This window comes from Nicotiana sylvestris, chromosome 5 (assembly GCF_000393655.2).
Source record: "Nicotiana sylvestris chromosome 5, ASM39365v2, whole genome shotgun sequence".
Classification (NCBI taxonomy): Eukaryota; Viridiplantae; Streptophyta; class Magnoliopsida; order Solanales; family Solanaceae; genus Nicotiana; species Nicotiana sylvestris.
This window is the reverse complement of record NC_091061.1, coordinates 85,639,789-85,654,445: the sequence shown is the minus strand read 5'-3', so window position 1 is coordinate 85,654,445 and position 14,657 is coordinate 85,639,789. Positions and strand designations below refer to the sequence as shown.

The window sequence follows — 14,657 nt, the reverse complement described above, 5'->3', positions numbered from 1 at the left end:
TGATGCAATAGATGAAAATTCCTGAACAAACCGGTAGTAATAACCCGCTAAACCAAGAAAGCTCCGAAACTCTATGGCTGAGGACGGTCTGGGCCAACTCTGAACCACCTCTATCTTCTTCAGAGCAACCTGAATACCCTCACTAGACACCACGTGCCCCAAGAAAGCCACTAAACTGAGCCAAAACTCACACTTGGAGAACTTTGCATAAAGCTTCTCCTCCCTCAATCTCTGCAACACAACTCTCAAATGCTCCGCGTGCTCCTCTTGACTACGCGAATACACCAGAATATCATCAATGAAGACTATGACAAATGAGTCGAGATAAGGCCGGAACATGTTGTTCATCAAATGCATGAACGTTGTTGGGGCATTGGTCAGCCCAAAAGACATCACCAAGAACTTATTATGACCATATCGGGTCCTGAAAGTCATCTTAAGAATATCCGAGTCCCTGATCTTTAACTGGTGATAAGCTGAACGGAGATCAATCTTGGAGAACACTCTCGCTCCTTGAAACTGGTCGAATAAATCATCAATGTGAGGCATAGGATACTTGTTCTTAACTGTTACTTTGTTCAACTGCCTATAATCAATGCACATCCTCATTGTGCCATCCTTCTTCTTCACAAATAGAACCGGCGCACCCTAATACGACACACTAGGCCGAATGAACCCCTTATCAAGGAGTTCCTGAAGCTGCTCCTTTAACTCCTTCAACTCTGCTGGTGCCATACGATATGGCGGAATAGAAATGGGCTGAGTGCCCGGCACCAGGTCAATACCAAAATCAATATCCCTATCCGGTGGCATGCCCGGAAGATTTGCAGGAAACACATTGAGAAAATCCCTCACAACTTGAACATAATCAATACTAGGAGTCTCTACACTAACATTTCTCACAAAGGCTAGATACGAAATACAACCCTTCCCAACCATACGCTGGGCCTTCAAGAATGAGATTACTGTACTGGGAATATAATCAGTCAAACCTCGCCACTCAATCCGCGTAAAGCCCCAAAAAAGTTTGCTAAGTAATTTAAGATTTCGTGGTGCCAAGGTAGGCTAATTATTTTATCTTGCGTGCAAATGAGGATTCGTGATATAATAGATATTAATTGGATATGTTAATAAGCATATAAGTCATATTATAAGTGATTTGGGGTCTAAGGAGAGGCCTAAGTCTAAGCCAAGTTGGAAAATTTCATAATAGACTAAAGTTGTAAATAAGTACGCACAAGACCTCACTTTGGACAAGCATATCTCCATTTATATAAGGTGTTGTGCGATGCAAAACCTTTCAAATTAAAGCTATATGAGTCTAGTTTCCAACTCATCAAACCGTTTGTCATTTGGAGGTGTATACAGAGAGTTATGACCATTTTACCGGACATGTGTCAGACGCGCGTCTACGGCGCGGCCGCGGCACGACTGCGGGATAACTGAAAGTTTCTGCCTCCCAGCGCGGTACGAGCACGGCCACCGCGTCCCGGGCGTAGTTTGACTGCGGTCGCGCGCCTAGAAGCCCTATAAATACCCCAAGACCGGGTATGGAGAGTCTCCAAGTCATTTTTTTGAGCTAGTGCTTGCTCTATCAAGGGGAATCCATCCCATACTTCCCTCCTATGATCCAAGGTAATATTTTTGGAGTATTTTGAGTTGATTACTACTCCTAAACACTTATATTAACAAGGATTGATCTTGAAAATCCATAGATTCCCGTTCAAATCCCTAAATTAATCAAGAACACTACAAGTGGGGATTCTCAAGATTCTTGCTACAAGAGGTATGTCCATCATCTCTAACTACTCTATGGTGATTATTTATGTATGATATATACGTTAGAACTCATGGGATGGTGACTGGACGCCATAAGTGCCTAACCTAGGTTGTGTTAGTATTATAGAGATTGTGAGATGGGTTATTGAGGTATGATTCTTGGGTGTAATAGTATTATGTATACATGCATGTACAAATTAGGTTTGTGGGAAGATTGTTGAACATAAATAAGTAAAGATTGAATTGGGGAATGAAGGAAATCTTGTAAAAGAGATTTGAAATCAAGATGTTCAACTATTATTTGATGAAATGCTCAAATGAGCTGAAACCATGAATACCTTCCTAATTTGTGCTCAATTTTGTTATGTCTCAAGTAGATTGGGATTGCTAGAATTTTCTGAACGTCGTAGTAACTTAAGGAAAGCTTAAACAAGGTATGTATGGCTAAAACCCCCTCCTTTTAGAAATTGAGCCTCTATGGTGCCCGTGCAAATGTTGTAATCCCGTAATTCGATTGATGTGGTACTTGATATGTCAAATAAATTAATGTTGCAAAAATGTATGTGGAAGATGCTTCTCCATGTGTTTAGTGTGTTATTCTTTGTAAATTGAGGATGTGTGGAAAAACATGAGCTATGTGCTAAATGCCTAAATGTCAAGTCAAGGTTATATTGTGATTAATATGCCAAACTAGATGAATTTCTCTCTATGTTTATAACTAAAATTGCTTTTGTATGTGCCTATGATCCTAAATGGCAAGATAAATGTTGAAAATAGGAATAATGCGAAAAGTGAGTTATGGAATGTGGTAATTGTGGCCCCAAGTGCCGAGAAACTAATTCATGTGAATCCAAAGACTAAAGTGAGATGATTAACGGAAAAGGGTAGCGTCTTGGTAAGACGGCTTAGCCGATCGGGCCGTGATCGGATGCCATGTTATACACACATGGTGGTAATGTATTGATAATTGAAACTGAAAAGTGAGAATGAAATAAGAGTAACGTCTTGGTAAGACGGCTTAGCCGATTGGGCCGTGATCGGATGCCATGTTATACACACATGGTGGTAATGTATTGATAATTGAAACTGAAAAGTGAGAATGAAATAAGAGTAACGTCTTGGTAAGACGGCTTAGACGATCGGGCCGTGATCGGACTCCGATCAAGGAAGCAGTGGTAATGTGATGATGATGCAACAATAAGGAATGCCCTAACCAAAAATTTCATAAATTATGTGAAAACTATGTGAACCTCTTATATTATTGATGTGATGCTTATTTGAAGCTTTGTTGTCCTTATGATTTCTTTTACTCTTGTATGTTTGTTCTTTCTAACTGGATGGTGTTTAGTTATACATATTAGTACTATTCCATGGTAATAATGTTCCTTTTGCCGGGGGCGCTATATTTTTTTAAATGAATGTAGGTGGCTCCATAGCGGATAGTGCCGATCACATGTAGCGGAGCATCCTCCTCTCAAAGTCTTGGAGAGCCCCTTTCTCCTTCAAGGGGTTATGTTGTACATCTTTTTCTATAGATATCCACTTTTGAGGTATAGTCAGGGCCTTGTCGCCGGCATTGGCATACTTGTCTTTTGCATCCTTAGAGGCTCCGTAGACATATGTGTGGATTATGTACGGGTGTTAGATATGTCTACGAACTATGTTGTAATTCTAGCTCTCGCTTCTCTAAAGTATAATTGTATGGAATCTTGGAAACTTAACTACGGTTTAAGGTTGTAATATAAAATGAACTAACCGTGTTGATTGTACTGTCTTTCCTATTATCTAAATAAATGAAAGCATGGCTTCCTTATTCATATTGGGATGGGTAGAAAGTGTTTGATAAGTCTTGCTCAGTTGGGTTCACTCGATTGAGCGCCGGTCGCGCCTCCCGAGATTGGGGCGTGACAATCGATGGCACACCCAGTATAGCCAATGTCATTGTCTTAGCATGATAGTCCAAATTAGCACAACATGGAGATAGCCAATCCATGCCTAAAATAACATCAAAGTCCACCATACATAATAACAACAGATCCACTCGGGCCTCCAGACCCCCAATAGTCACCACACACGACCGGTACACAAGGTCTACAACAACAGTATCGCCCAGCGGAGTAGATACATGAACAGGTGAAAAAAGAGACTCACAGGGCGTATCCAAATAACGAGCAAAGTATGATGACACATAAGAAAAGGTGGAACTAGATCAAATAATACAGCAGCATCTCTGTGGCAGATTGAGACAATACCTGTAATAACAGCATTATGTTTAGCTGGAAGTGCATAGAAATGGGCCTGACCGCCACCTGATCGACCTCCCCCTCTGGGACGACCTCTAGCTGACTGACCTCCACCCCTAGCTAGCTGGGCGGGTGGTGGTGAAGTAACTAGCTTTGAAGACGATGGCTGACTCCTCTGCTGAGATGAACCCGCAAGACGACGAGGACACTGCCTCCATATCTGACCCATCTTTCCACACTTATAGCAACTCCCGTGTGTTGAAGATGGGGACTGAAGGGAACCTCTAGCACCAGAATGACTAGCACATGCACCTGGCATAGAAGAGCCCTGAACTGATGGAGCACGGGACGAACTCTAAGCTAGAAGGGCAGTAAGTGATGATTGGCCTTGATGAGGACCGTGAGAACCATGACCCGATGACGCCCCACGATAACCTGGGCGAGCAGGCTGGGCATGCCTGAATGGATGGCCTCTGCCGTGCTGAAACTAACCTCTTGAAGGAGCACCACCATAACTACCAGATCCTCGAGGCCTCTTGGCCTTTCTCTCATCTCGCTCCTAGCGACGAACTGACTCAATCTCACGAGCAATGTCTACCACCTCCTCAAAAGTAGCATCAGTCACCCTCTCTCTAGTCATGAGAATACGAAGCTAATAAGTGAGACCATCAACAAACCTCCTAATCCTCTCTCTATCTGTCGGAACCAACCAAATTGCATGACAAGCTAACTTATAGAACCTCATCTCATACTGCGTCACAGTCATCTCTCCCTGACGCAACCACTCAAACTGCCTGCGCAGCTCCTCTCTGCGAGACTGCGGCACATACTTCTCCAAAAGAGAACGGAGAACTGCTGCCAGGTAAGGGGTGTTGCACCAATAGTCCTACACCTCTCAAAAGTCTCCCACCAAGTGAAGGCAGCTCCAGAAAATTGAAAAGTAGTGAAAGCGACCCCGCTGGTCTCTAGAATACCCGCTATACGAAGCATCTTTTGACACTTATCCAAGAAACCCTGGGATCCTCGCCCTCTACACCACTGAAAGTCAGAGGCTGAAGTCTACCAAACCTCTCCAACCTGCACTGCTCGTCCTCTGGCATGGCAGGAGCTACTTAGTCTTGAGCAGCTGCAACCGGCTGGGTTGGATGCGCCCCCGGTGTCTGAAGTCCCTACACAACCTGTTCAGGTGTGCGAGTGGTGGGAGTCTGATTGCCTCCCCCGGCCTGAGAAGTAGATGCGGCTGTAGTAACTGAGACTGTCTGAGCTAGGCCAGTGCATACGGATAGAATCTGAGCCAAGGCCTCCTGAAGACCCGGAATCGCAATGGGCATAGCTGGTGTTGCTGGAGCGTCCACAACTGGGATCTGATCCTGAACCGGGGCGGTTGGTGGATCTGCAGGTGCTGCCCTAGCTGCTGTGTGGGCCACACCCCTGCCCCTACTGCGACCACGACCACATCCTTGGCCTCTAGTGGCCATAGCTGGTGGTACTGGTGGTCATCCATCCTGACCGGTGGTGCGTGTCCTCACCATCTGTGAGAGAATAGAATAACAAAAGTTTAGTACTCGAATTAACATATTCGCACGACAAGAATTTCAAGAATATGAAGTTTTTCCTTAAGGTTCTACAGCCTCTCGAGGATAAATAGAGACGTCTCTGTACCGATCCGCGAGACTCTACTAAACCTGCTCATGACTTGTGATACCTATGTAACCTAGGCTCTGATACCAACTTGTCACGACCCTAAACCCAGACCCGGTCGCGATGGCGCCTCTCGGGAACACAAAGCCAGCCAACACACACCCAATACATTTTAAGCCATTAAAATAATAAATTAAGTCTTTAACATAATAATAATCCCAAAATAAAGGTGAATAATATAATTTGCGGAAGAGACATAGCCCGACATCGGGGTGTCACCAGTCATGAGCATCTACTAACCGATTTTAAAACAGGAACAGTCTACATAGTCCATTACAGAACTAAAACAAGAGAAAAATAAGATAGGGGGAGAATCACTAGGCTGCGAAAGCCGAGCAGCTGCCTAGTGAACTCCGAAATCCGCCTAAGCTGGAAGAATCAACACTCGCTAGCGGAACCTGAAGCACCTGAATCTGCACACAGGGTGCGGGGAGTAAAGTAAGTACTCCAACTCAGTGAGTAATAACAATAAATGAAGGCTGAGCGATAAGAAATCACGTAAAAGCACATCAACATGCCATACTGAAGCAGTATAAAACCAGTAAAAGCAATGAAACAGTGAAATAATGAAACGGTGAAAACATATAAAGACACCTTGGTTCAGAATAAGCTTCTTTAAAACACTTTTTTAACAGTTAAACAATTAAATGAAAAGCAGCTAGAATAGATAAACACATAAAAATCTGTCCCTCGGGCACAATGTCAATAGAATCCGCCCTTCGGGCAATATCATGGAACAACACCAGCCCTTCGGGCTATATCTCATATCACAATGGGTACTTGCGCTCACTAGGGGTGTGCAGACTCTGGGAGGGGCCCCTTACGGCCCAAGCGCAATATCAAGTCATCTCGTGGCATAATCAATAGGCTCTCGGCCTCATATCAAGCCACCTCATGGCGTACAACTCAGGCCCTCGGCCTCATAATCATAAATTAGTGTGTCCTCACAACACAGGCCCTCGGCCTTACTTAGTCAGAATCTCATAAGACATTCGGGCAACAATAAAACATGATGCTTAGTCCAAATTATCATTTAAAATATCATTTAATGTGTTAAAACAGAGTAAACATGGCTGAGTTATGAAAATAGTGGAATATAGCATGACTGAGTACAAGTATAAAGTCAAAACAGTGAGGAAATATTAGTAAAAATTCCATAAGGTCCAAATAGTTGGCACGAGGCCCAAATATGACATTCAATCCAAAACATGATGATAGCAAACAGTTTTCAATCAAATACGCGATAAAACCGTCATTCGAGATGGACTAAGTAAAAATCTCCAACAGTGCATGACCTCACGCTCGTCATCTAGCGTGTGAGTCACCTCAATAGAGTACAACGATGTGTAATCCGGGGTTTCATATCCTCAGGACAACATTTAAAATTATTACTCACCTCAATCGGGTCCAAACTCTAGCCCGCGACGCCTTTGCCCCTCGAATCGGCCTCAACTCGCGTCGAATCTATCCAAAAGCAGAATCACGACGTCAAAATATGCTAAGGGCACGAAGCCCATGTGAAAAAAATCAATTTACAACATAAATCCTGAAATTAACCAAAACCCGACCCCCGGGCCCACGTCTCAGAATTCGATAAAATTTACATCAATAGATTCTTTATTTTCCCACGAATTCATACATATCAAAAGTCTCAAAATTCGACCACAAATGGCCCCTCAAATCCTCAAGTCAAGGTCTTCAATACCAAGCCCTAGTTTCCCAATTTTTAACCATTAATCTCCATTAATCTTATGCCAAATCAGTGAAATAATGCCATATGATCGATTATTAGACTCAAAAATCTTACCTCCAGACGATATCCCTTGATTCCCTCTTCAAAATCTCCCAAAAAGCTCCAAAACCGACTTGAAATGGTGAAGAACAACTCAAAAATCGCAAAGGAATCCTTTTATACCTTCTAGCCCAGGCATTTCGCACCTGCGGCCAATTCCACGCTACTGCGCAACTGCTTCTGCGGTCCGAACACCGCTTCTGCGGTCATCACTTAAGTCACCTTCCGCACCTGCGACTCTACCTCTGCATCTGTGGTCACACAGGTGCGGTTCACATACCGCATCTGCGGTTTCACTCAACACTACAAAAAAAATAGCCTATTTGCGGAGGGTATTTTCATGTTTTAAGGCGGTCAGCGACCCCCGTTATTTTATATCGCGGCGGTCTTCAAAACCCCAGCTGTAAGGTTCGTCGCAATCATTTTGTGACAATTTTTTACAGCCCGCCGTAACTATTTAGCAGAGGTTATTTTCAAACGGTTTAACCTCCACAAATTAAAATTTTAATCAATGCGCAACTTGTAATAAGTATTCAATGGGGGGTGAAATCGCCGCAAAATAATCAAGTTGCAACGGTTTAAACCTCCGCAATATATTTTCGAAATATGAGAAATTCTATTTTCACAGCAACTTTAACCCCCTCAATTTGTTTATTTAATGGCAATTGTAACCTCCCCTATTCCATGAAGACCTTTTTTTTGGAAGGCAATTGTGAGGATACCTGTTTTTCTAATACAATATTTTAATTATATTAAATAAATTTTAAGAGGCATTAACATAATACTAAAGATGCATAAATGTTAAGTAACATCCACATACTATAGAATCATAAGGAGATAGTATTGTCATTAATCTCAAAAACTAAACTTAAACACAAAATATCTAGTTCAACCATTCAAGTAAAGTATCATACTTAATCATCTATTACATTTGCAAAGAAATTCAATGATTTTCATTAAGATTACTATCACCATATTATCCTCTTACGCCCATAGGTGAAATGGATCCGCTAGCTGCATCACTTGGCTGCAAAGAAATAAAAAGCATTTAAAGTTTTTTTTCTTTAGTTTTTCAAATTAAAAAACTACATATAGCTAGATTTTATTTGCCGCTGCCGGAGGAGGAGAAACGAAAATCCCAGCAAACTGTTCAGGTATTATCCCTTCTTTCATAATCGTATGTCTTGAAAGCATTCATCATTTTGTGGTGTGCAGTCATCATTTAAACATAGTTCTCTTGGCTTTGATTGTAAGCATTTACAATCTGATTGTACTTCTCTTCGCATTTGGACGAACATGAACCATTATCATAACTGGAAGAATTTATACCTCCAAAACGACGTCTTGTTTGTCTAAAAATTTTACTCGGGATAGCTCCTAACCCCAAGCACCTTACCCTTGCAGAATGCTCTTTTCCTAGCACCTTACCAACGGCATCATTTGGTGAAACTTCAGACTCATCTGTGGCGCTTTGACTTACAACTAGCTCAATTTTTTTCTTGAATATAATATGCACAAAATTCATTGTCATAACTTCAATTAGTAAATGATAACATAAGGATAATGTATATTCTTTAGTCACTTTGAAAACAAAATATTGACTGATATTCTGTAATAGGACATTAGCAATCACTTTGAAAACAAATTTATTACACTAAGCATGGGGTTTCTTAATATAAGCACAATGCAGTGGTTACTCTAAACACACTAAACCCGGTATCCCCAATAAAGTAGTGAAGCAAAGGCCAGTTCAGTAAGCAATCATGCTTTAAATATATTCTCTGATACAAAAACACAGAGATGAAGGAATGTACAAGAATTTTGACAGATTCCTGCACAAGATCAGCATCCATATCAGGTAAGTTATACAGATAAATTGTCTATTCTAACTCTTGTTTGAGGAGGTAATAGTCCCATGAAGTGTTACAGAAAAAATAGCTCTTTTTACCCCAAGGTCCCAACACCATGTTATTCAGAATTCTGTCTTATATGGCAAAGAAAAGTCCATGTTTATGGTCAAATTTATAAACTTTAGATATACTTGCCATCATAATAGGTTACAGCTTTAACATAAAGCACTGTGATCACTTGGGGAGCCGTAAGGCCTAATATTTGGCTTCATCATGATAATTATTTAAATCAATCAGTGTTTTTTTTTCAAGTTTAAGCAAGTTCAGTCTTGACATCTTATCAAGTAGAGACAAACAAAAGAAGACATAACAGAACATAGTACTGGTGGAGTTTCTCAAAGGAAAGTATAATATCAAACTCAATCACATAATTCACTGATATGCAATATTTCCACCTTCATATACAATGTGAACTGTGGTTGGTACTCTATACAAATTATGGCTCCAAAAATTGAATGAAGAATGCAATGAAGTAGAACATTACAAGATTATGGTTGCTACAAAAGGCGATAACTGCAAAAGGTCATTCATTTGCATAAGGAATAGTTTCATTCCATCAAGTTCTATACCTCGTGCTCGAGTTATCACGCCACAAACAAGGTTGGATTTGGCATTTATGGTATGGTAAAGTTATGGTACTTTACAAATATTCTCATCATAATGTTTATTTTGTAAGACAATAATTGCCTTACTTTTAGAAGAGTCAGTTATGTTTCAAATATGGTTGTATTGTTCAAGATATCGTCCCAACTGGAATTGAGATGTTCAGTATTACGCTATACTTATCAATTTATAAAAAGATAAGCTAATACTATATATTTTCATAATTTTAGTTTATGTCACATTACATCAGAATCTGTACATCATTTCCTCAGGTGATTGTCCGTTCATTTTAACTACCAGTGGCATAGTTGCTCTGAAGTGTCTGTTAGGATGAAGTTTTTAACAAGTAGAAACTTACACATATTTCTCTTGCTGCTTCATTAATGACCCATCTTCCTTCTTATGAGTAGCAAGATAGAGTTGCGCTCGTCCAGGGTTTTGTCCAGATTCAGCCATCTATAAATGAAAAATCAAGTCAGAATAACTTGACTAAATAGGAACAGTTTGCAAGTTTAATTAAAGTACAACATATTGAATTAACATTTATCACCATTTCAGCTCTTCTTCTGGAGTTTGGTTTGGAACCACCAGTGTGTGCAATAGTTTGTTTCTTCCGAATTTCAACATTTCTTTTACTCATTCCCTTATAAAAATACACATAACTCAAATATACAAATAAAAAAGTATATAATTACACATACTAATTGAAGCATTCAAATAAATACCATTGTCTTTTCATTAAAACGGTAAGAGACATAAGAAGTCCATTCATCCCGTGGAATCCCTGATGGAACATTATCCATAATCCATGCTTTGGTCTTAAGTGGGTCATTGAACTCATACCACAACCTTTGCCTTCCTGAACTCCACTTCTTTCTAATAGAACTATAAACATATGCTCGTGCATTTAACTCAGTTGTCTTAAAACAGAATCGTGGCTACAGGAATAAAACTTCTGTTAGCTAATCTATTACATGCAAATATACAGTCTAACGACATACAACAGAGTTACAACAATAAGAAAATAGAGCTTATACCTTTATAATTCGATCAAAGCAACCATTGAAGTATGACTTAGGTAAATCTGGCCAATTGTTGAAGTGAATTGGAAATAAGGAGCAGTCGGTTGCTAAAATTCCACAAAAGCCTGCAAGAACACCTTGCTCTTCTCCAATTGGCTGATCCGTATCATCAAATTCAACCACAACACATTTTCCATCGGATAAATACATCACATCCTTAACCTTTACTTTGAGTTTCTTGGTAGCTCCTTGCGAATCTTTAAAAATAAACACCAACTTAAAAGATCGAACTAACTTTTGTAGAAATTGATAAAAAGCTAAAAAGTTGCCTTGTATTCAATACTGCATGCAACATCATTCTGGCAATTTGAATATTTCTTTCAGTTTCTGTTTTTGCGGATACATTTCATTATCAATGGTACTTACCACCATATAGTTTGCTTTATTGAGCAATAGATATGATCTACTTAATTTCTGCTAGAAATGAAAGGTGTATTATCTAAAATTTTCAAGATCAGAAGTACTGAAACATAAACTAGAAAGGGACAAATCATTTCTCGTGGGACATTGAAATCGTTCTGCAAGATAATTTATAGGCCCAACCTCCAAAGTAAAATGCAGAACATATTTGTTAGTCTGTTAGTGTAAATGCACTTTTGGACTCTACTTCATTATGTTTTTCTTTCTACATTTATCTTCTTCTTTCCATGACTTTGAAAAAAATGAGGCTATTCATGAGTTAACTTATTGCTTTAACTGAGAGTTTCAAAGTTTTTCCATCCGAAGCAATATTCTTATTTGAATGAAGTAGAGTCCAAAAGTGCTTAACAAAGAACATTTTAATTCTCCCAAGTAGTGATTAAATTAGGATTGGATGCGCAGATTCTTTAACAAACACATTGAAACTAATGACTGTTTAGCAGTGACAGGAAATGACTTAAGAATTGGATATCTGTCCTGTTTCAGTTATAGTACAAAGAAGGATCCTTCCTATCCTATTTCCTCAGAGATTTCAGATCTCAATAATTACTAATTAATCCATATTATTTCTTTTCTGACCTAGTTGTTTAAGCAAAGAATGTAACCTACAACAACCAATGAAGAGGGAACATTCTTCCTAGGGAATCTCTCAAGTAGTACAGATAATCGTTCATCACCAGACCAAAATTAACAGTGCATTTGCATTCGAAACTGCTTTCACACATATGCCATTTATTAACATTCATTCTGCTACACTAATAGTGCTTGCAAGTACAGAAACAATTCTTGTTTGACTATACCATGCAGAAATACCTAATCATTTCTTACAGACACAGCAAAAGAACCAGTGAAGCGGTTAATCATCTGTCAATCATATCAGCTAAAGTCAATGATTTAATTTACTATTTATGATCGCATTACATTAATGTGAAACTCAGTAACAACATTCAGGGATCAATGATAGTAGTTCACCAGCCCTCTACTGTGTCAATGGGAGTCTCCACACAAAATTGTGTAATTTGATCCCCGCTGAATATTTCTGCATGACTGTATTGCAAATGCAGAAATACAGTCAACAGAAATAGACACAAAAATCAAATTTAAGGTATTTTGAACTAATAAAGCCTTTCCTTCTTCATATATTCAAATAACTGAGGAGATAAAACTAAAATGTTAAAATATGTTCATATAAAGCTAATGGTCGCACACAACCATAAAATGAGTTTGACAACCTCAAAGTATATGTTACAACCATTCTGTCCACACTTCACAGAAGCCAAAATTTTTGTTAAATTTCCCCACTGACCACAATTACAAACACTTCTGTACTTCTCTACCATAATTAACAAGCAGAGGACAAGAGCAACAAAGAAAAATAAGACAACACAAAGAAGAACAATCACAACCCATACATGTTTAAAGAACAAAAGCACATGATGATTCCATAAACAGAAGTCTAAGTAATCAGAAGATTACAGTATTAATCTAACATAGTACATACTTGTGGATGCTTAGCCAATATGGCATTTACTATGCCAAATATAATTATATTCTCTAATTGTACAAATCTTTGGGCTGTCCCTGGGTCAAGTATTTGGGCAGTGGGATGAAAATGATTCATTTCAAACAAACAGAATTCATGAACAAGCGTTACACAGTGCATACACCAATAGAAGTAGTAATAACTGTCAACATTCATCCACTTCATGACCGTTCACTCAAATTTGCATCTCATGTACAATATATTCAAATCAATACATGTTATTATCCAAACATAATATAGATAAGGTCAAATAGATCTATGGGTGAATGGCATATATACTGGCAGTTCTATCATTTCAGAGGAATAAAAGTACAAAGGCATTTGAGACTTACCTAATCAAACAACTAAATAACTGAAATGAGCCAAATAAAGGTAGAAATAGATAAATGAGTTCAGCAAATCCAGAAACTAAGCCCAGCAGCTACACATCTCCTTTAACTGCTTAAAATACCAATGAAATCCCAGAAAAGTGAAGCAGAAACAGTAGCAATTAGAAGAAAAGTGCAACTTTGAATCTTTCTCTTTTTTTGTTTCTGTTTTCTATTTCTGAAATGAGCCAAATCTTCTTTTGCTTAGAATAATTTTTTGCAGTATAAGTTACAGTTAACGAATTCTCTGAAGATCATTGATTTCATTGATTGTAAACCTTCGTTTCCATTGCTGTTACAAATTTCCAGCAATAGCGTACAGAGAGAACCTAAATCAAACCGCGTGCAAAAACTACTAAAATTGGAGCAGAGAGAACCTAATCAAATCATGTACAGAAACTACCGAAATTCAGATATTAGGAAAACATAATAAAAACCCTAATTTGACCTTTCAACAGATTAGGAAGGAGAGGACAGAGAGCTCCAATTCGAGTTGTACCTTTTGCGACGAGATTCAGGTACAAGCACACTTCAAAAGTAATTGCTGAAATTCACATTACACAAATTAAAATCGCACAGATATCAAACTAAGAGGAATTAGAATCGGATATCAACTACTTTCGCAATGTCAATCCCGAAAAATCGCACAGATAAATTACTTAAATCAATGATAATTCAAATAATGGGACATTAAAGAGAGAAAGAGAACTTGCCATTTCAGAAGAAAGAAAGAATTTCTCTGAACCCTAAATCGTTAGAACCAAGGAGAGTTTTGAGAAAGATGAGCGCCTTTTTTAAGGCTTTTTTATCAAGGTAAAAAGAAGAGACCGAAAAAAAAAAAGAGGGAAGGTCAAAATAACGAGTGTTATACTCCGTCTTAAATAAGCTTGCTGAACAAGCTTATCCATATGGGACTCCACCGTAAATATGTTTATCTATTTAAGTACTCTATTGGAAATAAGCTTCCTGAATCACTTCGATATCCGGTTATGGATAAACATTACCCCGATAGAAGATTATTCATACCGGGTATAATAAGTTTATCCTTTCAGTACCCAGTTATGGATAAACATTACCCGGTAGAAGATTATCCATACCGGGTATAATAAGCTTATCCTTTCAGTACCCAGTTACGGATAAACATTACCCCCGGTAGAAGATTATCCATATCGGATATAATAAGCTTATCCTTTCAGTACTCCGTTATGGATAAACA

General features: G+C 38.9%; 1 protein-coding gene across 6 annotated transcripts; it reads right to left on the bottom strand.

The window, feature by feature from the left end:
- Positions 1–8,339: 8,339 nt before the first annotated feature.
- LOC104238578 (uncharacterized) lies at positions 8,340–14,293 on the bottom strand. Of its 6 annotated transcripts, none has more exons than XM_009792981.2 (7): positions 14,155–14,293; positions 13,941–13,985; positions 11,066–11,307; positions 10,754–10,966; positions 10,579–10,671; positions 10,387–10,484; positions 8,340–8,542 (listed from the first exon to the last, which is right to left on the bottom strand). In XM_009792981.2, exons 3-7 carry the CDS (start codon positions 11,258–11,260, stop codon positions 8,500–8,502), a joined length of 642 nt encoding a protein of 213 aa, XP_009791283.2. In that variant the 5' UTR covers positions 11,261–11,307; positions 13,941–13,985; positions 14,155–14,293; the 3' UTR covers positions 8,340–8,499. The 6 variants fall into 6 exon arrangements, with proteins under 6 accessions (XP_009791283.2, XP_070030609.1, XP_009791279.2 ...); XM_070174508.1 differs by having other exon boundaries at positions 13,890–13,985; positions 14,155–14,282; XM_009792977.2 differs by having other exon boundaries at positions 8,446–9,347.
- Positions 14,294–14,657: the final 364 nt, after the last annotated feature.